At 45.0% G+C, this 23,417-nt stretch overlaps 1 protein-coding gene across 1 annotated transcript in view; it reads right to left on the bottom strand.

Annotated features, from left to right (window-relative positions):
• Positions 1 to 933: 933 nt before the first annotated feature.
• Positions 934 to 23,417, bottom strand: part of LOC139552211 (voltage-dependent N-type calcium channel subunit alpha-1B-like) — a 132,103-nt gene continuing 109,619 nt past the window's right edge. Inside the window, exons 37-43 of the mRNA XM_071363715.1 lie at positions 23,137 to 23,300; positions 22,636 to 22,771; positions 22,166 to 22,276; positions 20,663 to 20,701; positions 11,055 to 11,316; positions 5,239 to 5,462; positions 934 to 5,099 (exon numbers count right to left, since the gene is read on the bottom strand). Of these exons, the coding sequence (XP_071219816.1) occupies positions 4,566 to 5,099; positions 5,239 to 5,462; positions 11,055 to 11,316; positions 20,663 to 20,701; positions 22,166 to 22,276; positions 22,636 to 22,771; positions 23,137 to 23,300 (1,470 nt within the window). The 3' untranslated portion in view covers positions 934 to 4,565. The remainder of the gene's footprint in view (positions 5,100 to 5,238; positions 5,463 to 11,054; positions 11,317 to 20,662; positions 20,702 to 22,165; positions 22,277 to 22,635; positions 22,772 to 23,136; positions 23,301 to 23,417) is intronic.

The following is a 23,417-nucleotide window of genomic DNA, read 5'->3' as shown; positions in this document are numbered from 1 at the left end:
TCTCCACCTTCTCTCATTCAAGAAGAGCTCGCGCGCAAATACTCCACAGCTTCCCGCCCACCCTCGCGATCCAAGCCAATGAAACCCCTCTAAGGTCCCAACACCTCTGCATCACGCATTTGACAGACTAGGCTAGTGGGAGACCGACAGCTCCCCTCTCCAGGCAAGTGCTTCAGGCAGGATATTCAATTAAAATTGGAGAACAAGTTGTATTGGGAACCGGTCAGGGGCAGACTGGCCATCTGGCATTTTGGGCACATGCCAGATGTGCTGGTCCATTTTTAGCCCAGAGGGCCTGTCTAACTTCGTTTTTTGGGGGGCAAAATGATTATTATCTGGATAATTATGGGGGCCTCAACAAAATAAATTGTCCAGTGTGGGGTCCTCGAGGAAAAACATTGTCCGGTGTGGGGGCTCAAGGAAAAAAATGAGGCATACTAAAATACTCAACTAGTCTAAAGAAGGCCAGTTGTATTGCTTCTTTAATGAGAACGACCGTTTTCAGCTGTTCTAACATAATTGCAAAAGGGTTTTCTAATGATCAATTAGCCTTTTAAAATGATAAACTTGATTAGCTAACACAACGTGCCTTTGGAACATAGGAGTGATGGTTGTTGATAATGGGCCTCTGTACACCTATGTAGATATTCCATTAAAAATGTACATTTCCAGCTACAATAGTGATTTACAACATTAACAATGTCTACACTGTATTTCTGATCAATTTGATGTTATTTTAATGGACAATTTTTTTTGTTTTTCTTTCAAAAACAAGGACATTTCTAAGTGACCCCAAACTTTTGAACAGTAGTGTATATTTGAGTGAAAAGCAAGTCCCTATATGCCACTCTCACAATAAAGATATCCACAACAAAACATATCACCATAAAGCAGGTGAGTATTACCAAGAAATACACCAAGTCATTCGCCGTATTCATTTTCATATATCTTTATTTAAGGACTTCAATTCATACAAAATGTAATGGTATAAATGACTGTAGGATTGACAGTCATATAACATATTCGACAGTAAAGGACCCAGTTGCTCCAGAACCTCAGAAAACAACCCTTCTTCACTAAACCACACATATGGTTCAAATATAGTTCAATACTTTTGTTTAAATGTTGATATTTAAGCTCTTTTGTCTTTCCAGAAACAAAAACATATGTATTAAAGATCTTCAGAAAATACAACCGGTGAATAGATTGTATAAAGAAAGTAGTTTTTTTTGCACATGCACATACTTTTCATAACATGCAAACATGACATGTCCAGGGAATATAGCCACAGGAAAACTGGATGAGGTATGCCGAGACAAACTGGTGCGGTTTTAAAATTGGCACTCTAATTAACGGGGGTTTGGGGTGGGGTGGGTGAGGTTGAAAAAATAAAGGATCTGTTCACAGATCTAGGGGTGCACACTGCTTTCTCCTCAACTAGGGCACCATAAAGTGACCTTTAGAGGCCAAGGAAGATTCTTGCAATCTACAATGCTACTGTACCTTCCCCTATAAATAGCCATGTTCAAATGTAAAGACTTCGATTCAAAGTCTAATACTTCACCTTTTAACGATCCATCAAATAGATTGCACAATATATCTGATGTTAGAAAACAAAATAAATATGGGATTTCTGATTCAGTACAATAAAAACAAACACATTTTTACATCTGGGTGGTTCTATCAGGTTACATGCAATAGACTTGCTGAACTCAAAATGCCCTGTTTGACATAATTCAATTTATAATAATTGTGCCTTTGTCAATGCATTTCAATGTACATTATATACTACATTTGCATTTTTACAACTCTTTGTAAATAAATCCTAAGTAAAATTTGGTCACAATCATGCTAAAGCCTGAATCTGGAGAACCCAGAGGGTAAAGTTACAGGGCAAGTGAGAGTTAGTCCAAAAGTGTCACCTTGTTGCATAGCCCTACTTGAAAGAGTCAACTGTCAACGCAACCCTTCAATACCTGCGAAGACACAAAGTTGTAGGCTATGTATCAGTTAGTGAAGGCCTTCACACAACCCTGCCTTCAGGAGAAATATATTTGGAAGAAAACAAACCCATGAGATATGGGCAAAAGTGGCAGAATTCATAAGCATACTGTACATGTAATCTACTTCTCTTCATATATGAGAGATATGAGGCAAGTGTTAATAAACATGATACTTGAATATATTGTTTCTATCAATAAGAACACGTAAAGTGAAACTTTCCTAGTTGGAGGGAATCACAAATGGCACTTTTTCCCTTGGAACCACTTTGCCTTCCATCTAACTCTGGCAGTACTGTATATTTTTGGAAGAGAAAGGCAAAAGCTCTGTATACACCCTTAAGCAAAAGTATATACAACTTCGACAAGTTCAAAACCCTGGCATGCATTACATTGCTTGCTTTAGATCTGTAGTTCTGACCTACTTATAACTCTATTTTACATAATCATTACAAAAAAATGTGTTGCATTCTTTTCCTCATTGGAGTTTCAAAGAGAAAGCTTTGTTACTGTATTCCTTGAATTCACTAAACCTCCCTTTGCTTTACAACTATATACATTCTTACTCATATGCATAACAGTGACTATATATACCTCATATACTGTAAACCCTATATCATATGTTCCATCCTCTCCTCTTCAGTGTTGATACATCACAAAAGTCAGGCTGCATTGTAACTATAATAACATATATATAATGATAGGCACTTGGTATTCAGCCACTAGAGCAGTACGTTAGAAAGAGTTGACCTACCCAACTACACTCATATAATTTACATTATGTACAACTTACAAAAAATGAACATCATGAAAAGATATTCCATTTAATGTTATAGTTCCATAAAAAATAAATTAGAATCTTCGGTCCTTCTGTGTTTTGTGTTTTTTGTTGTTGTTCAGAAATAGTTCAACATGTCATAGGTGACACGGGAAAACAGCAGCAATACTATACCTACTTAACCATATACTCTCCGTAATGCATCTTACTGTAATACCCAGAGTTATAGAATGAGAGAGTTAGGCCAGGTTTTAGAACAGCCGCCATGTTAGAACCCATATAGAACTTTATTCTTGAAATGTTGGATGTAACAATACGAGAGCGCCTCTGACAGTTCCCTAAGAAATGACCCGCTATAAACAAGCAAAACAGAGCAGCGAAATTAACATACATTTGTATTGATTAGCATTTGGAATGATGTGTATCCAAGTCTGCACAATGCCAATTATCACTTAGCAACAGCTATGGAGGAGAAAGTGGCCGTCTCGGAACATTCAGACAGAAAGTGCATTGGCTCAACTCTCTATATATGACTCTGGTAATACACTCTTAGAAAACAAGTTGCTATCTAGAACCCAAACGGGTTATACGTCTGTCCCCATAGGAGAACCCTTTTTGGTTCCAGGTAGAACCCTTTTGATTTCAGGTAGAAGTCTTTTGGGTTCCATATAGAACCATTTTCACAGAGAGTTCAACATGGAACCTAAAAGGGTTCTCCTATGGGCCTAAGAACCGTTTTGGAACCCTTTTTTTCTAAGAGTGTACCTACAGGAGTCTAACAACACTCTTGTGTAGAAAGAGTTCAAGAGATACTAAAGGATTTTCTGCAGAGAGGGAAGGGATTGGGTGGTAGTGCATCATTATCATCACTTGTTCCTCCTGGTTCTACTCATATTACTTCCAGTGCCAGCAGACACACCACAGGACAAGACACACCATAACGAACGTCGGCCATGCACAGTACATCACCAGCTGGGTGTCAACAGGCAGGGGCGATTCATCGTGTAGAATCGTCTGGTTATTAATAGAGTACGGCGCCCGTTATTCTGGCGACAGGACAGCCACCCGCTGCTTTTAACCGTTCGTAGGCACGGTGTGTTTTGTCCTTTAGCCAGCAATAGCACGTAATTCCATATTAGATCTGGACAGATGGGGAGAGAAAGGCTTTTATCTGGTCAATACTGTAGAGAAACACAGTTCACAGTCTTAGTTGTTTTCCTTCAAAGACAGTAGGAAGACATTTAGGCTTTTTTTTCATCTATTAAAACTATTTCACTAACCACCGCTTTAAATATTCACAGGGATTTCACATGTGCTCTGCACACCATCAAAGCTTTCATTTCAGTGCAAGAATGGAATTGAGAAAATGTAATATCAGGTGTCCTTCGTCATTTAGTGCCATTTGCCTAGAAAAGAGAAAACGTCCCGAAGAATGGTTTTCCTTTTCAGAGTACTTCCTGTATGTTTAACACATCTTGGAATATACCTGTCTCCATTGGCCACCTATGAGCATGCAGGAACTGACATCAACTGACATGTGGCCCTCTGTAGCTCAGTTGGTAGAGCATGGTGCTTGCAACGCCACGGTCGTGGGTTTGAGTCCTGGGACCACCTATACATACAATGTATGCACGCATGACTGTAAGTTGCTTTGGCTAAAAGCGTCTGCTAAATGGCATATGTTATACATTATCAACACTGTACTGTAATCTGTACAAAAGATGAGCGAGTTCATCAACGTTCAAGCTAAAACGCTTTCAGACATGTGAAGGGGGATGTAAGCTACGCTAGCACCAGTCATCCTCTTCCTTCTCCCGGAAGCTCCCAGTTCCTCTGGTGCTGGAACTCGAACCGGCGTTGACCCCCAGAGTGAAGTGGTACCCGTTTGGGACCCCAGCCCGGCCTTGTGGGGCAGGTGCAGAGGAAGGCTCAGTAGCCCCATGGGATGCTGAGGCAGAGGTCCTGGGGGAGCGGCCACCTCCCCCTCCATGGGTGCTCACAGCGTCCTGGAAGTCATCAGGCTCCTCAGGGAGGCTGCGTGGAGGGGCACCCCGCAACTGGGGGCTCAGGTTGGGGTCTGAGCCGATGCGGGTGACGGGCACGGCGGGTGACTCCAACAGGGCGCTGTGCTCCGAGAGGCCACGGCTGAGACTGGATTTGTGCCCCGTGGCACCAAACTGCACAGGTGAGGAGTTGGCGGTCTTGTAGGCCACGGCGGGGCGGGGGGTGAGGGGGGTCTGGGGGAGCTGTCTGCGCCCACGGCACGGTGTGCTGAACGCTGAAGTTAAGACCACTTGGCTGCCTTTAGCAATGCCGATACTCTGCAAGAGACAGCAAACAAATCAGAGAGTAGTTGAGAGGCAGGGATGGACGGGATACTGGCCACTCTAACCTGAATCATCTCACCCTGAAGCAGCACTATCATCCCATCCTAAAACCACAAGCTCCAGGGCCACTCACCTGCTTGAAGAGGCCTAGGTCATGGGTCTCTCCAGGGGAGGTGGAGCGGCTCGGGCCGGCTGACTTGGTGTGGTAGTGCTCCCTGCCTCCGTAGCGCTCACAGGAGTAGTAGCGCTGCTTCTCCCCGGCAGCAGAGTGATGCCTTCTCTCCTGAGGCCTGCCTCGGTCACGCTCCCTCGCCCGCTCCCCGGACAAGCCCTCCACGGCAGGGTCAGCAGGCAAACCTGAGGCCGACACACACAGACACAGGGTTAGGGACTGAAGTAAACTACACTCGTGGAGTGTATATGTGCATGTGGGTGTGCATCCCTCAGACCAAATAAAAATGCATAACGCTAAAACATCAGGAAGTGATTTCTGTTGATCTTTCAATTTTCTTCCAAAATTCTATGCTCTGATGAAAACCACAATGACAGAACAAAACAGCTTTAAGTGGCTGTTTTTCATTCTTAATGTGTCAGAGCCCTATCCTAGTGTGTCTGGCCCAGAGGAATGTAACCCTTTCTCATCCTCCCTCTGTCTATTGCTCTCCCTCCTTCCCTCTCTCCCTCACCCTCTCTCCATCTCCTCTCTGGGTTTTCTGTTGCCCTGCCAAGAGGTGTCCATAAATCCCACTGACTGGGCCTGTCCACTGGGGCCTTTTATCTGCACCAATAAAGCCCAGCTGCTGCTGCCCTCCAATGCCAACACAAAAAACACCCTGCGCCCACGACACCAATGCGCTCCACCAGACCATGAATACGGCCTGATCTCTATTGCAGATGATCTCTGTGTGGCCACCAGCGGACACTAGGGTTTAATATTTTCCTGGTATTTTACAAATGTTCCATCCCGAGAATAATTTACTTTTCTTCCTGGTAACCCAGTACTTTACGCCAAAACCTAAAGTGTCATTCAAAAGCATTCAAAAGCACATTAAAAGGCCTATGTCTGGATTTGATTAGAGATTTGATTAAAAAAATTCAAGCCTGATGCTACCTGAGCCTGATGAGCCATACATTATATGAGCCCTACATTTAAGACATTCAATGAGCCTAGGCCCAAATGATTGTGCCATTATCCAATACATATAATATACTACTACTGCTACTGTATACTGTATATAGCATATTATACTGCACATTATGCATGACAGAAACACATAAAAGCTCATAGATGTAGCTCGCTATATGCTCTCTTTGGTAAATAAATAATATTTTGAGCGTGAACTGTATTACTGTTCTGTATTGTATTCTACTGTTTTATATGGACAGGAATTACACACACCGTTCAAACCATGATAAAGCAGGGATAGAACATGACTCTGGAGCAGCACAAGCGGCCGACAGAGTTACAAGTACTTGCTAGCGAATTTGATTTTGAAATATAATAGGGCCTATTTGTATAATTAGTATGCTGATGCATATACAGTATATACCTTACATAATTTTTCCCCTAATGTTATTAGCCTACCTCCTCTTTCTCTGTTGGTTCATTCCTTCCTCGCTTTCAACAGTTAAATGAAATACGTTTCATTATCCTTATATTTCATCATTCTAATGACATCCTTGAATAATATAGGACTAGAATTAGATGCAGGAGGCTTTCACTTGTCTTCACGAAGATGGAATGGCTATGGGTCTGAATAAATAACTGCTATAGTCTACCGCCATTGTGCATTCACTCTTCTTTCAAACTTCCTGTGAATTCTATTGGCTGCTGTATTTACAATTCAGCAAAAAAATGCGTGCATCCCTCTTCAAAAAGTCTATTGGTATAAGAAATGCGAAAAAAATATTTATGCATAACCCATCATTAATTTGCTAAAACTAAAGCTAATACTGCATTGAATTTATTACCTGAAAGAGGTAGTCTAGGACATCTATATATAGGGCTATACAGTGCATTCAGAAAAAAAATTCTAAAATGTATTAAATAGATTTTTTCCTCATCAGTCTACACACAAACCCTAATAATGTCAAAGCAAAAACAGATTTTTAGACATTTTTGCAAATGTATTAAAATGTATAAACTGAAAAATAACATTTACATAAGTATTCAGACCTTTTACTGAGTACTTTGTTGAAGCACCTTTGGCAGCGATTACAGCCTTGAGTCTTCTTGGGTATGAAGCTACAAGCTTGGCACCCCTGTATTTGGGGAGTTTCTCACATTCTTTTCTGCAGATCATCTCAAGCTCTGTCAAGTTGGATGGGGAGCGTTTTCAGGTCTCTCCAGAGATTTTCGATTGGGTTCAAGTCCGGGCTCTGGCTGGGCCACTCAAGGACATTCAGAGACCTGTCCTGAAGCCTCTCCTGAGATATCTTGGTTGTGTGCTTAGGGTCTTTGTCTTGGTGGAAGGTAAACCTTCACCCCAGTCTGAGGTCCTGAGCGCTCTGGACCAGTTTTCATCAAGGATCTCTCTGTACTTTGCACCATTTATCTTTCCCTCGATCCTGACTAGTCTCCCAGTCCCTGCCTCTGAAAAACATCCCCATAGCATGATGCTGACCAAGGCCCTTCTCCTCCGATTGCGCAGTTTGGCCAGACGGACAGCTCTAAAAATAGTCTTGGTGGTTCCAAACTTCTTCCATTTAAGAATTATGGAGGCCACTGTGTTCTTGGGGACCTTCAATGCTGCAGAAATGTTTTGGTACCCTTCCCCAGATCTGTGCCTCGACACAATCCTGTCTCGGATCTCTACAGACAATTCCTTTGACCTCATTGGTTGGTTTTTGCTCTGACATGCACTGTCAGCTGTGGGACCTTATATAGACAGATACTGTATGTGCCTTTCCAAATAGTGTCCAATCAATTGAATTTGCCACAGCTGTACTCCAATCGAGTTGTAGAAACATCTCAAGGATGATCAATGGAAACAGGATACACCTGAGTCTCAAATTGTATTTTTATACATTTGCAAGAATTTATAAAAACCTGTTTTCACTTTGTCATTATGGGGTATTGTGTGCAGATTGATGATGATTTTTTTTTATTTAATCCATTTTAGAATAAGGCTGTAGTGTAACAAAATGTGGGAAAAATTAAAGGTTTTGAATACTTTCCGAATGCACTGTATATCAAACTAGAACAGGATTATCTCTTTTGGATGTAATTTGAATGGAGTTGTTGGAGAGAAAGACTCAGAGAGTGCTCACAGGGTGCACTGCTTTAAAACTCTGCAGCTGCAATACATAATATATATCTCTTTAAAATAAAAATAAATGGTCTATCATGCCTGCTTTAAGTCTGGTTTTGGGGTGGGGCTCTGTTAGAACATGGAGGGATTGGGGTGGGTTTGATTTGGTAGGGGATCCGTGTGTGTTCTGCCCTCTACCAGTTCCGTCTGTTATCTGTATCAGCATAAAAAATACCAAATAAAAACATAATAATAAAATAATAATAAGGTGACCCCTGAAAGCCAGATGGAGATGGGTAAATTAGACGTGCATTTGGTATTTATATTACTGTAGCATAGACTATGTTGCAGAAAATATAGGCCTGCCAATCACAATAAAAAAAGTTCCCTTGATGAGATGATAGGTCTACATGCAGTGTGACCTGCGCTCCATACTGAGATGGGCTGTCTGTCCCCACCCTGAGCATTGATGATTCATCATGTAGAGGCCGTAGAGAAACCCAATTTGACAGCGCATATAATTTAACAGTTCCATTTCACGCCATGCTGTTCATAGAAATAATTTATTATCATTTACCGATTTCTAGCAGTTACTTATCCTCGGAAAAGGGAATGATTTTAGGGGGTAAATCCTGGTAAATCTCAGTAACCGGGTTCCCGCCATTGAACTCTAGTGGACACACACTGACCAGCACCACTAGTACACTCAGCCAGCACAACAGTTCCATGGATCATGTTCCTGCTTTATGGAGGTCATGTCTAGGTCCCAATTAGCACCCTATTCCCTATGTAAGGCACTACGTGTGACCAGGGCCCAGAGCCATATGGTGAATAATGTACCATTTGGGACACAGCTCATGTGTGTCAGACATGAACTCATACAGAGCAAACAGGGACATAGGGGTGTCATCATGGATTCGGAGCCATGTGGAATGGTACAGTATCTGTGTGGGTGTGTATGAGGTACAGTAGGTCAGTATGGGTGTGTGTGCATGTGTGTACTGATGACCTTTAACCCATGGGAGAAAACTAACTAAACCAACAAAACTCTTGGCTGCTGAAGCCCCTGTTCTGTGGCGCTCAGGCTGCCTGAGATAATCTCGACTAGAAGAAAAAGGGAGCTTTAGCCTGCACATGAGACTGGCTAATTTCACATCGTTGTACAGTGCGTAGTGGCTGCCCCGTCGCCCATAAGGGGAGCTACTATTGGAGCAGCTTAGCCAATTTTATAACTACCGCTTTTGAGGTTATAGTACAAAGGGGAACGGTGAATACAAACTTTAAAAAATCACATCCCCACAAAGCAGATTTTCCTCGGGGAACTCATAAGTCTCTTTGTTAGTCAGATGGAAAGCTTGACACGCAAAATCCCTGGCTCAAGCTTTTTCTTAAACGCAACAGAAACCTCTTTCCTTCATAACCCGATCACAGGCCCTTAATCCGATACGGAATTTCTGCTACTATGCAAAAGCGTCCAAGCGATTTGGAACAAGAGCCAAGTCTCTAGGTCTCTCTGCCTCTGAGAATGAAAGGTTTCCTTACTCTATTTCTGTATGAATTCATAGTTCATCCTATGCTATATGGGTTCCACAGTGAGATGTCTTTCAGTCTGTGTATGTTGCTGCATGAGCGGAAGTATGCATGTGACCATGTGAATACATATGTGTGAAACTGTGTGTGTGTGTGAAACTGTGTGTGTGAAACTGTGTGTGTGTGTGTGTGTGTGTGTGTGTGTGTGTGTGTGTGTGTGTGTGTGTGTGTGTGTGTGTGTGTGTGTGTGTGTGTGTGTGTGTGTGTGTGTGTGTGTGTGTGTGTGTGTGTAAGCTATGATTGACACTAGCAAAGCAACGGTCTTCCAAATGTATTTATAAAAGGTCAAAAATACAATTGTGATACATGTAATAGCTGCATAATGGAGTGAGATACTCAACCCTTTTTGAATGAATAAAAATTCATTAAATATTGACTGATTTAAAGCTCATAGACAATTGTTTAATGACAGACAAAAACATATGAAATCCACCAGTTTTGGTGGGAATTTACGTTTCAACTTTATGTCATGAAAGGACCCATGCTAACATCTTTAAGCCTCATATGGCTTATTTAGGTGTTTTGTTATTATATTGATAGAATAATAACGTTTGATTATGTATAATTTGCATATACACTTGAATATAAATGACCCTTTTGCATAGTCAACTTTAGTTGGAATTTATCAATGCACACACAAATACTACTATTTATGAGATTTGGCAGTTCCTTTTTGGGAGTGGCTTCCTTTGCAGGTGAATTACTTTGTGAACATTTCAAATTAATGAACTCTTAACCTTTTTAAACTACAACAAAAAAGGAACACCCACCTTTCTCCCATCTTGTGGTATAAATATTGCCTTTGTGCGTTTTATCCCGTCCAAGGGTCAGCATTGTAAATGATGCCGATCAGAATCAACATGTTGACATTTTGAAGGGGACCAGCATGTGTTTGAGCGGCCATAACAGATGTTTGCGGGAAAATATGCTTTGTACAAGCAAGAATAGGAAATAAATCAATTCAGCAACAATTACGTGACAAGTGATTTTTCACCCCACAAAAACAGGGAAGTAATGGCTGGAGAGAGGGAATTCTGAGGTTGGCGGGGCATGTGCGTTGCTAATGTGCGTATCTGCACATGCATGTATGGTGTATACCCCCTCTCACCTGCTATACTAGAAGGCTGCACGTTGGATGTCCTGTCGAGTGACTTCTGCTTCTTGTCCCTCTCCTTGTCCCTGCGTCTGTGACAGCGGTGGTGGTGGTGATGGTGGTAGGGCCTGTCCTGGGCCTGGCCTGGGACTGAGGACGACTGGGCCTGGGCTTGGCTAGGCCTCTCCAGGGTGTAGTCACTCAGACTCACCTCCTGGGGGCGCTGGGAAGCCAACGTGGACGCCGACCGCCTGATAGGACTGATGTCAGGTATAGGCTGAGAGGAGCGAGCAAAGACAAAAAACGGTGAGTGGAGGAATACAAGATGGAGGGCTAACTACCATAGTGGTGTAGCAGTAGAGTATTTTAGAATACAGCACAACCACTGGACTGGAGCATCAAGCACCAAACAGTTCACTAGACAGCAGACACAGTACAGACGAGGAAGTACGACAGACCAGTGGACACCAATCTCTGGGCTTGAGACTCACGTTCAACCTCTTCAGACACAAATGTTGAGGAGACATTTCTGACTGAAACACTGAGTGATTTCAATACTCACTACAGTTAATCTTGAACACATCACTAATGATTGGCATACCACCGCCCAATCCCATATCAACCCGTTAGCCCCTATCCCTATGGTATAATCAATATGGTAATGATATGGTAATGACTCTATTTTGCCTCTGGCCAGCTCTTATGTGCGGCTTGCTGACGTTGTAGGAAGGCTCAGTGTCAGCATGCTGCATGCAATGATCTGGACAAGAGCTAGCCTCTGGCATGCTAAGTGGCAACATACTGGCACCATACCATATTTACCATGCTATCTAAATCTATCTTTTTTTTATACACACAGGTGCATAGGGGGTAAGAGGTAGTGTTCGATTTGGGGTTGGATGTACGTAATGTTTGGCCTGAGTTGTTAAAACTTGTCGTAAACTAGCAGGAGACACTGCTAGTGAACTAAGAATAAGCAGGGTGTTGACATTTCCCTTTAAATATTTCCCACCTTGACAGGCTCTGAGTTGTGTGTTTGGAAAAAGCCTGGTGCTGCAGTGAAATTAACATGGCAAAATAGAACATTGAGAAGTTTAAGCCTGGAGGTAAATAAAGGAAGTGAAATGACAGGCTGTAACACTAGCTACGTTATTCCTCCCTCTGGTGGTAACAGCCTGGATGACATCCTGCCACAGTTGACCCATAATGCCAAGAGCAGTCTCCTGGAAACAGCACAAGTGTATTCCCCACATAAACCGTCCTTTTCAAGTTTAGTTTTTAATTAATTGTTGAAAAGGTAAATCAATTAAGTGATATTGTAGATCATAACCAAATTGATTCTTGAGGTATACACTCCGTTGAGCTTGTTCTAAGAGTTCCTATCACACAGTCCCGGCCAGTAGCTACAGTCAGTGGTTTGTACAACAAAAACCACAACAACCACAACAACAACACATGGAAATAAAGAGAGAACAGTACAGTTATGTCAAAGTAGGAAAATAGCAGTGCTCTCCGTGCCTACATTAAAACATTAACAAACCACCCACTGAAACGACACACAAACATACAATGGTCACAATGGTCATATCACGTCACTTCATGGCAAGAAAGCAAAAAAAGAGTGTTTGGTGTCCCATGGATTTATGTGAGGTAAAGTACTAAAACACTCAACAATAATTCTACTGTAGGTGACATGGATCTTGACCACTCACACCAATATGGGCTTTAGCTAATGTCTAAAGAGTGTCAAACTGACGGTGAGAGTATGTGAACTCCCAACTGGAATGGAGGGAGCACATAGAGGCCAACATAGAGATGGAAAGAGAGGGATGAGAGAGAGAAAAGGAAAGAGATATAACAGAGAGAGAGAAAAGGAAAGAGATATGACAGAGAGAGAGAGAGACTTGACTTTTTGTCTTTCTTTAATGATACATCCTCATTTCATTAAAACCTCACAACCCCCCCACCCCCTTTAAAAAACAAATATCCCTTGTGTTCTATACTCACCTTGTCCTCTACCCCACGTTTCAAAACAACACCACACATCCCAATAACCAAAACCTCACCACTTCTACTACCGTATATCCAACCCATGTTCCCCAGCTATACAGACGGCCTCCCCGACACACCATCTCCTGAAACATCTCTACACTTTTTATAATTTGATGAAACTCAAATTACACCCTAAGGCGTGCAGAGACCATCCCATTAAATAATAGTAAAGGGTCTGTTATCCCCCCACCTTTGACCCTGTTCCTCCTTGTTAGCCAAATAGCCAACTTTACCTGAGCCTCACATACCCCCTGCCACTGATGTGCCTTCACTCCTGTTAGGCTCCTAATTTTCGTCACCTTAATGCAGAGGTTGTAGAGGGCATTACCTCCCACCCTCTCAAACTCCCCTAGGCTCGGAGTGTTAAAGTCCAACAAGTCCTCCATACCCCCTTGCCAGTCCCCAGTCTCTGCCGTCACCTGCAGTAGCGGAAACATCGGTGGCTCCCCCCCTTTGGCCGCTCAAACACCCCCCCTTACCGGCTCAGACAGTGCCTCCTGGACCTCCCCTAGGAATCTCTCCAGCAGCCTAAGAGATGTTAGTCCTGTTTGTTGTGCCAGGACTTCCGGGGTTTTCCACCCTTCCTCACCCAGCAGCCGCAGGTCACCCAGCCTTAGTAAACCAGCTGGCATCAGTCGCTTCTGCAGGGTGACCGATTGAACCGATCTCAAAAGGATGGCTGGATTGTGGAAGATAGGCTCCTCCCACACCCACAGCCCAGGCTCCACCCCCCCTTCTCGTGTGGGCCTTAGCAGCTGCCAGACCCTCAGCACCGCAGAGTAAAAATCAGAGAGACCTGCTGTACTCAGCCTCTCTAGCCTCATGAGGGAAAAGCTGCCAGTCCAACTCTAATCCGCAAGCTATCCTCAGCAGCGCCCATGCTGGTTCTCTCCAGCCAACACCAGTATGGTACAGCAGTCTTTGCGCCACCTTTAGTCAGAATGCAGCCACCCTTCTCTCCAGTTCCACCAGGCTCTGTCCCCCTTCGTGGACGTACATGTTCAACACTGCCGCCCTCAGCCAGTGATGGCCCAACCAGAAAAAAATCCACCAGGGCCTCCCGAGTGGCACAGTGGTCTAAGTCACTGCATCGCAGTTCTAGCTGTGCCACTAGAGATCCTGGTTCGAGTCCAGGCTCTGTCGCAGCCGGCCGCGACCGGGAGACCCATGGGGCGGTGCACAATTGGCCCAGCGTCGTCCGGGTTAGGAGAGGGTTTGACCGGTCGGGATGTCCTTGTCCCATCACGCTCTAGCGACTCCTGTAGCAGGCCGGGGGCATGCACGCTGACACGGTCTCCGGCTGTACATTGTTTCCTCAGACACCTTGGTACGGCTGGCTTCCGGGTTAAGCGTGCAGTGTGGCTTGGCTGGGTCGTGTTTAGGAAGACGCTTGCCTCTCGACCTTCGCCTCTCCCGAGTCCGTACGGGAGTTGCAGCGATTGGACAAGACTGTAACTACCAATTGGATACCACAAAATTGGGGAGAAAAAGGGGTAAAAAAGAATTTAACAAAATAACAAAAATCCACCAGCTTGTGTTGAGGACAGCCAGTATGCCACAGGGAGGATGCCGCCAGGTTGTTGATGATCTATATATGACACTTGGGAAAGGAGCCACCTGGCCAGTCTTGACACCCCTGCCTGTGACAACCCCTCACAGTTCTTTCTGACCCACCTCTCCGAGCCCAGGATCACAACCGCACTGCAAACCCCCTGGAAGCAGAGGTCCCTATCCGTCCATGCCCCACATAACAAAGCTTTGCTCTTGCCCCAGTTCACCTAAGCTGACGAAGCTCCCTCATACACCTTCAAACTAGTCTCTAGTGCCTGCATATCCTGCCCATCCCTGACCATCACAGAAATGTCATCTGCATATTCAGACACTGCTGTCAACACACCCATGCCTGTCCAGCACACTCCCTGCAGTCTCCTGCATAAGAAGCCCAAAAAAGGCTCAATGGCTAGTGTATATAACTGCCCCGATAGAGGGCATCCTTGTCTAATGCCCCACCTCACCCAGACTGGCCTACTGAGCTCCCCTCCCACCTTGATCATACATGACGCCCCAGCATACAACATCTTCACACAAGCCAAAAACCTTTCCCCAAACCCAGACATCGCAATAAACAGATACTCTTGGTCCACTCTATCAAAACCCTTCTCTTGGTCTAAAGTTCACATTAGAAACTTTCGACAAGTCCAACATGTCCCTGATTAAGAACAAGTTGTCCGTGATTGAGCGTCCCGGTACACAATATGTCTGGTCCTTGTATACTATAGAGTCCAGATGGGACTTCAGTCTGTTAGTGAGGACCTTGGCAAATATCTTGTAGCCCACACAGTGCAATACCACAAGCCTCCAGTTCTTAAGTTCACACAAGTCCCTTTTTTGGGCAGGAGAGTCAGAGCCGCCCGACGGCAGCTCATTGACATCTCTCCTACCCTGACGCACTCACACAACACGCAAAAGAAGTCCGGTCCAATTATTCCCCAGAATTTTTTATTAAACTCCACTGGGAGTCCATCGACCCCCGGTGTACGGCTGGGGGACATCTGGGTTACGGCCTCTGCCAGTTCATGGGACAACAGGGGAATGTCAATTTCATCCCTCTGTGCCAGAGAGAGCTTAGGGCACACAGCTTTGAGCACACATAGGATCACACGGTTCTGCCCGATACAACTCAGTATAAAACTCCACATTCCGCAATCTCCCCCACCACAAAGGTCACCCACCCATCTGACAGCCGCAAACAATGCATACCCGTGGCTTCATGGCTCTGTCTTTCCAAACAAAAGAAGAAGGAGCTCAGAGCATCTCCTTGAGCATGGAGAATCTATCTCTTACAAGTGCTCCCTTTGCTTTAACCTGGAAAAAACTGCCCAGGTCTCTATGCAATTCAGCTAAATTAGCTTGGAGGCCTACATTGCCTTGCCCCACCAGCTCAACCTCCACTTCTGATACTACGCTCGAGTTGCCCCAATACTCTGCTAGCCTCTGAGGATGAAAGAGCTGTATAACGTTGACAGAAAAGCAGAATTTTGACTTTTACCACATCCCACCATTGACTCAGAGACTCATACCCCTCTCTTCGCTGCCCCCACCTTCCCAAAAAGTCTGGAAACCTGAGCAAAAAGTAGCATCTTGTAAGAGCTTTACATTAAACTTCCAATAGGATGCCTGCTGAGGCCCTGGTGAAATAGACAGCCGAGCCATGGTTATGTGGTGATCTGAAAAACCCATCGGGAGAATGGTAGAGCCCAACAGCCTATCGCTCTGATTCCTGGACATGTAAAACCGATTTAGTCTGGCTGCACTCACCCTAGACCCCAAAGACCTTCACCCATGTATACTGTGTTGTGTTGGGATGTCTAGTTCTCCAAATATCCACTAGGTCAAACTGCTTAATGATGTCACCCCCACTGAGCCTGAATGAGGCTCCTCCCCATTTCTATCTTTCGTAAAATGCATTGTACAGTTCCAGTCCCCGCCGACCACCAGCATCTCTTCAGGCGCTATCTGTGAGAGTTCCTGTCTAAGACACCCAAAGAAATCCCCCTTCTCTCTCCCTGTGTTAATGTCTGTTTACTACAAGCAGTCTACCCCTACAGATATCCTTTGAGGAGCAAATTTTTACAGCCAGACCCAGTGCAAAAAGGACTGCCACCCCTGCACTAACATTTGTTCCATGGCTCAGCACACTTGTCCCTTTCCACCAGAGCCCCCAATTGACTTCATTCACCACATCACTATGAGTCTCCTGTAGAAACAACACCTGTACTTTTTTTGTTTTACATATTCACCCAATCCTCTTTCCTGCATCTCTGGCACCATTTATATTAAGCGAGCCAACCTGAAAAGTCTCCATAAGAAGTGGGAGAAAAGCCAGCAAAGAAAGAGACCAATAGCAAAGCTCAAAAAGCCCCAGTGCCAGAAAAAAAAGATTAATCTGAACAGCATCTGAAGGTAGACCCTTACTCACAGTTGTGACCCACTTCCTCAACCTAAAACGTTTCCTGGGTGAGAGGACACCATGCCCCTTATTTTTCATAGTGTGTTGCACTGATCTTACAAACTTTCCAGGTTCGCAAAAAAAAGCTTCAAGATTAAGCTTTTTCCCTTTAGTCTCATTCAGGAACCTTGACTATTCATTCACTGTGTCCTTTGACCCCTCTGCCTGACAGGCTGTCAGCTCTGGATCCATTGAGGAGGAGCCTGAAAAGAAAGCCTCATCTACACCATCCATCCATAGCCTGACCAGACCCAGCCTCATCTACACCATCCATCCATAGCCTGACCAGACCCAGCCTCATCTACACCATCCATCCATAGCATGACTAGACCCAGCCTCATCTACACCATCCATCCATAGCATGACGAGACCCAGCCTCAGCTACACCATCCATCCATAGCATGACTAGACCCAGCCTCATCTACACCATCCATCCATAGCATGACTAGACCCAGCCTCATCTACACCATCCATCCATAGCCTGACCAGACCCAGCCTCATCTACACCATCCATCCATAGCCTGACCAGACCCAGCCTCATCTACACCATCCATCCATAGCATGACTAGACCCAGCCTCATCTACACCATCCATCCATAGCATGACGAGACCCAGCCTCAGCTACACCATCCATCCATAGCATGACTAGACCCAGCCTCATCTACACCATCCATCCATAGCATGACGAGACCCAGCCTCAGCTACACCATCCATCCATAGCAAGACTAGATCCAGCCTCAGCTACACCATCCATCCATAGCAAGACCAGACCCAGCCTCATCTACACCATCCATCCATAGCCTGACCAGACCCAGCCTCATCTACACCATCCATCCATAGCCTGACCAGACCCAGCCTCATCTACACCATCCATCCATAGCATGACTAGACCCAGCCTCATCTACACCATCCATCCATAGCCTGACCAGACCCAGCCTCATCTACACCATCCATCCATAGCCTGACCAGACCCAGCCTCATCTACACCATCCATCCATAGCATGACTAGACCCAGCCTCAGCTACACCATCCATCCATAGCATGACTAGACCCAGCCTCAGCTACACCATCCATCCATAGCCTGACCAGACCCAGCCTCAGCTACACCATCCATCCATAGCATGACTAGACCCAGCCTCATCTACACCATCCATCCATAGCATGACTAGACCCAGCCTCAGCTACACCATCCATCCATAGCATGACTAGACCCAGCCTCAGCTACACCATCCATCCATAGCATGACTAGACCCAGCCTCAGCTACACCATCCATCCATAGCATGACTAGACCCAGCCTCATCTACACCATCCATCCATAGCATGACTAGACCCAGCCTCATCTACACCATCCATCCATAGCCTGACCAGACCCAGCCTCAGCTACACCATCCATCCATAGCATGACTAGACCCAGCCTCAGCTACACCATCCATCCATAGCATGACTAGACCCAGCCTCAGCTACACCATCCATCCATAGCATGACTAGACCCAGCCTCATCTACACCATCCATCCATAGCATGACTAGACCCAGCCTCATCTACACCATCCATCCATAGCCTGACCAGACCCAGCCTCAGCTACACCATCCATCCATAGCATGACTAGACCCAGCCTCAGCTACACCATCCATCCATAGCATGACTAGACCCAGCCTCATCTACACCATCCATCCATAGCATGACTAGACCCAGCCTCAGCTACACCATCCATCCATAGCATGACTAGACCCAGCCTCAGCTACACCATCCATCCATAGCATGACTAGACCCAGCCTCAGCTACACCATCCATCCATAGCATGACTAGACCCAGCCTCAGCTACACCATCCATCCATAGCATGACTAGACCCAGCCTCAGCTACACCATCCATCCATAGCATGACTAGACCCAGCCTCAGCTACACCATCCATCCATAGCATGACTAGACCCAGCCTCAGCTACACCATCCATCCATAGCATGACTAGACCCAGCCTCAGCTACACCATCCATCCATAGCATGACTAGACCCAGCCTCATCTACACCATCCATCCATAGCCTGACCAGACCCAGCCTCATCTACACCATCCATCCATAGCCTGACTAGACCCAGCCTCATCTACACCATCCATCCATAGCAAGACCAGACCCAGCCTCATCTACACCATCCATCCATAGCCTGACCAGACCCAGCCTCATCTACACCATCCATCCATAGCCTGACTAGACCCAGCCTCATCTACACCATCCATCCATAGCATGACTAGACCCAGCCTCAGCTACACCATCCATCCATAGCATGACTAGACCCAGCCTCAGCTACACCATCCATCCATAGCATGACTAGATCCAGCCTTAGCTACACCACCATCTATAGCCTGACTAGACCCAGTCTCATCTACATCACCATTTCTAGCATGACTAGGCCCAGTCTCATCTACATCACCATTTCTAGCATGACTAGACCCAGCCTCATCTACACCACCATCTATAGCATGAATAGACCCAGCCTCATCTACACCACCATCTATAGCATGAATAGACCCAGTCTCATCTACACCACCATCTATAGCATGACTATGCCCAGACTCTGCTGCCTGTGTCTCATGGCCCCCTGCACGTTGACCTCAATTTCCCCCATTAGTGCTTGTACCCTCACCCTCACCGTCTACGACCTTTATGTGGGCACGCAACTACCACGCTAGTCGAAGGAGTCGAAAGAGGAGAAATCGGCACCAACACATCCCTTACAAATATTCCAATAGCAATCAGCCTACCCACCAAATTTACTCTGTTCATGAACAAAACCACAGCTTTGTTTATTCTGGATGCGGAATGTATAAATTCAGCTCCTACCTGTTCGCCGACCGCAAGCAGAACCTCCTCCACCTTAACTCCAATCTCAGGAACATACCTGAGTGAGTTTATTAGCAAGTGCATTGGTGACTATTAAAACCTTCCCTAACCAGAAACCGTTCGATTGATGGCAGCATTCGCGTAAAACTGAAAGCGCGAACCACTGCTTTTAATCAGCTCATCAATATATTTATATGTACATATTCTTATTCATTCCTTTACACTTGTGTGTAAAAGGCAGTTGTTGTGAAATTGTTAGATTACTTGTTAGATATTACTGCACGATCGGAACTAGAAGCACTAGCATTTCACTACACTTGCATTAACATCTGCTATATGTGACCAATACAATTTGATTTGACCTGAATCTATGCCGTAACGACAGCGTCTCCTCTGCACTAGGTTGCGAGGCCATCGAGTTCACCACAGTGTTCAAAACCCCAGGAAACTAAAACTCTGTCCTCTTCCTCCCTAACCTTGAAAAAAAACGGTGTGTACCGCTAAACTAACAGTGGGTTAACTCCACCATAGAAAATAAAAATTGAAAGAAAAGACCAAGGAAAGAATCAAGAATATAAGGAAGGATAGAGCCCTCCACAACGCTTCTAAACTACAAAACACTCCCAGCATGCACTGAGAGAGAGAGAGAAAGAGAGAGAAAGAGAGAGAAAGAGAGAGGAGAGAGAGGAGAGAGAGGAGAGAGAGGCGGAACAGGTGTACATACTGCCAGGTAGGTCCCAGGTAGGTGGCGAGGGTGGTTCCGCTATCAGACAGCACACACAGGAAGGAGGTGGGTACAACATTAGCCATGGGCATCAAGAGGAGGAGAGGAGGAGAGGAGGGAGGAGAAAGGGAAGAGAGGATGGGAGTGGATGGGGAGAAGGAAAGACAGACAGAGAGCAAAGCGAGACAGACAGGATTCATATGGTTAGACACGTAAACCAATCACACAGCTGAAAAAGAGGGTCCGGAAAATGCCTTCAAGAGGAAAGAAATCTGGACTCCATTCACCACAAGAGCAGGGAGGAAAAGATGACAAAAATGAAAGACAGGTACAAAATAAATGTCAGACAAAAAACTTTAAGACATTGACTATAACCATAATGGAGACAATGAAGGTTGACAAAAAGTCTAGTGTGAAACGTGAAAACAGACAAATGGGTCAAAAGAATAACAAAAAATATGTGGAAATGGTTTTCAATATTTATAAACAGGAAAGCATGGTGAAGATGGGGCACATTCGTAATAAGGTTTAAGCAGTTTCCCACACACTTTTACACCTGGAATTTTTGGAGAGAGAGAGATTGGCATATTACATTATTAAGTATAAACGGTATATCAGTAAAGTATATTACACAATGTGGCCATCAGATTATCATCAGTTGTTTAAAACATGAATATTTTATATTGTGTAGTATTCAAAATACTCTGCGTTAAGACAGATCAACAATATTCTCCCATGTGGCTCAGTTCGTAGATTATGGCACTTGCAACGTCAGGTTGTGGGTTCGACTCCCACGTGGGACCAATACGAAAATGAATGCACTCACTACTGGAAGTAGCTCTGAATAAGAGTGTCTGCTAAATGACTGTAATGTAAAAGGTACAGTGGAGTCACTGTACTGCTGGGGACATGACTGTACATTCAGATTTGTTGAGGAAAAATGATGATATGTCACATAAGATCGACATACCAAAAGTCCCATGGGCCCTTGTCAAAAGTGGTACACTGTATATGGAATAGGGTGACATTTGGATTTGGGATGCACACAAGGTCAGCAGGATGACTTGATGTGCACAGACAGACAGCGTCTTTGCTTAGTTAGCCTGTGGCTAATTCAATTCATTTCTAGCTACCTACCTTTATATTCTGTCTTTCTACCACTCTATCTGTCTCTATATGTTCTCTTTCACCAACTACTTTCCCCACTCCCTTCCTCTCTGACTGTGTCTCATAATAATATCATCACGAACTACTACCAACTATATGAGAAAGTATTATTGAATACTGTCAAGTTTTCTAGTAAAAACTGTGTAGTACTATAGATATCAAAACTCATATAATGTTTACTAGCATTGTCTTAATGTTGACATCGTCCTAATTGTAGAGTTAATACTGTTTGATTTGAGCAGGCACCACGTTGGCAGCCCTGGCGGGGTTCTGGTGGGGTACTATGTGAGAGAGAGTACAGGCGTACAGTAAGGAAGTGAGTGAAGGAGGACTTACATAGTACTGGGAGTCCAGTCTAGGCATGGACGCTGCTCTGCCATGGCCCTCCAGACCAAAGTATCCCTCTAAATCAGCACCGTTCTCCACCTGCCTCATCTCCACTGATTCCTGAAACAACACACCGTATGCATATAGTTGAGTTGAGGATACCAGAGTGAATGATGGTACGGCGGCTGCTTGCTTAACTCACATCTTTTGTCAATTGTATGTCGGGTTGCAAAACAGTACATTTCCCAAAATTCCCAGCTTTTCCAGAAATCCCGGTCGGAAGATTTTAGGATTTCCTGCGTATTCCCTCCTGATCCCAGGAATTTTCCCAACCGGGACATCTGGAAAACCTTGGTATTTCAGAAAAGTTACCAGAATTTGCAACCACTAGTTGTGGGTACCAGAGGTTTAACAGTGAACTATGATACGATGGTTTCTTGCATAATTCCTATCTTTGGTTTGATATATGTACTAAGTACCTGAGGTTTGATGGAGTAGGGCACGTCCTCTGACTGGCCCCTCTGTAGAGTCCGACTGCTAGTGCTGGACCGCTGGCCCTCCTGAGACAGCTGATCTCCTGATACGGACTCTTTTATGGCACTTCTAGGGCTTGGTCTGAGGTCACACACGCAAAACACACACAAACATTGTGAGATATCTATCCGGCTCTGCGACCACCATCCGTTGAGGTCGCACAGCTTGGCCGTTCACCTCCCCAAAACTCCCAACCAACGCGTTCGTGGCTCCTATTCATTTCAATGTGGTGACAGTTGGAGAAATTGGTTGAGCCACGCTGAGATTTCGAAAAGTATGATAAACAAAGACTCTGATAAGCACTTCACATTGACCACTACTACGTCTACCTGTTTCCTTCCTGCGTGCAGTAGTGTATATGCCGTGTATCTATACATTTCTATTGACGAGTGTATCTATACAAAGACTGTATATCTGCTAAGAAAAACTTATGGGCGGGCACTCACACTGTGTCACCATTGGTTAGAGAGGTGGTGGCGGGCGGAGGCTCTGGCTGAGGCTCTGGTTCAGGTTGTGAGGGGGGCGGGGGCTTGGCAGTGGTGATTGGCGTCTCCTCCTGCAGATGGGTCATGGGCATCATGGGGCGGAAGAAGGCTGCACCCTTTTTATTCTGCAGGAGACAGAGAGATTTCTAGTCATCTGGACCTCCCATCGGCTTTTCTCACTAGTATCAAGTAGAGGTAGTGACAAATTCAATGGATGTGGAGCCTATAACGCGTCAATAATC

This window comes from Salvelinus alpinus, chromosome 24 (genome assembly GCF_045679555.1).
Source record: "Salvelinus alpinus chromosome 24, SLU_Salpinus.1, whole genome shotgun sequence".
In the NCBI taxonomy this organism is placed as follows: Eukaryota; Metazoa; Chordata; class Actinopteri; order Salmoniformes; family Salmonidae; genus Salvelinus; species Salvelinus alpinus.
The sequence above is the reverse complement of the archived record's forward strand: the minus strand, read 5'-3'. Positions and strand labels throughout refer to the sequence as shown.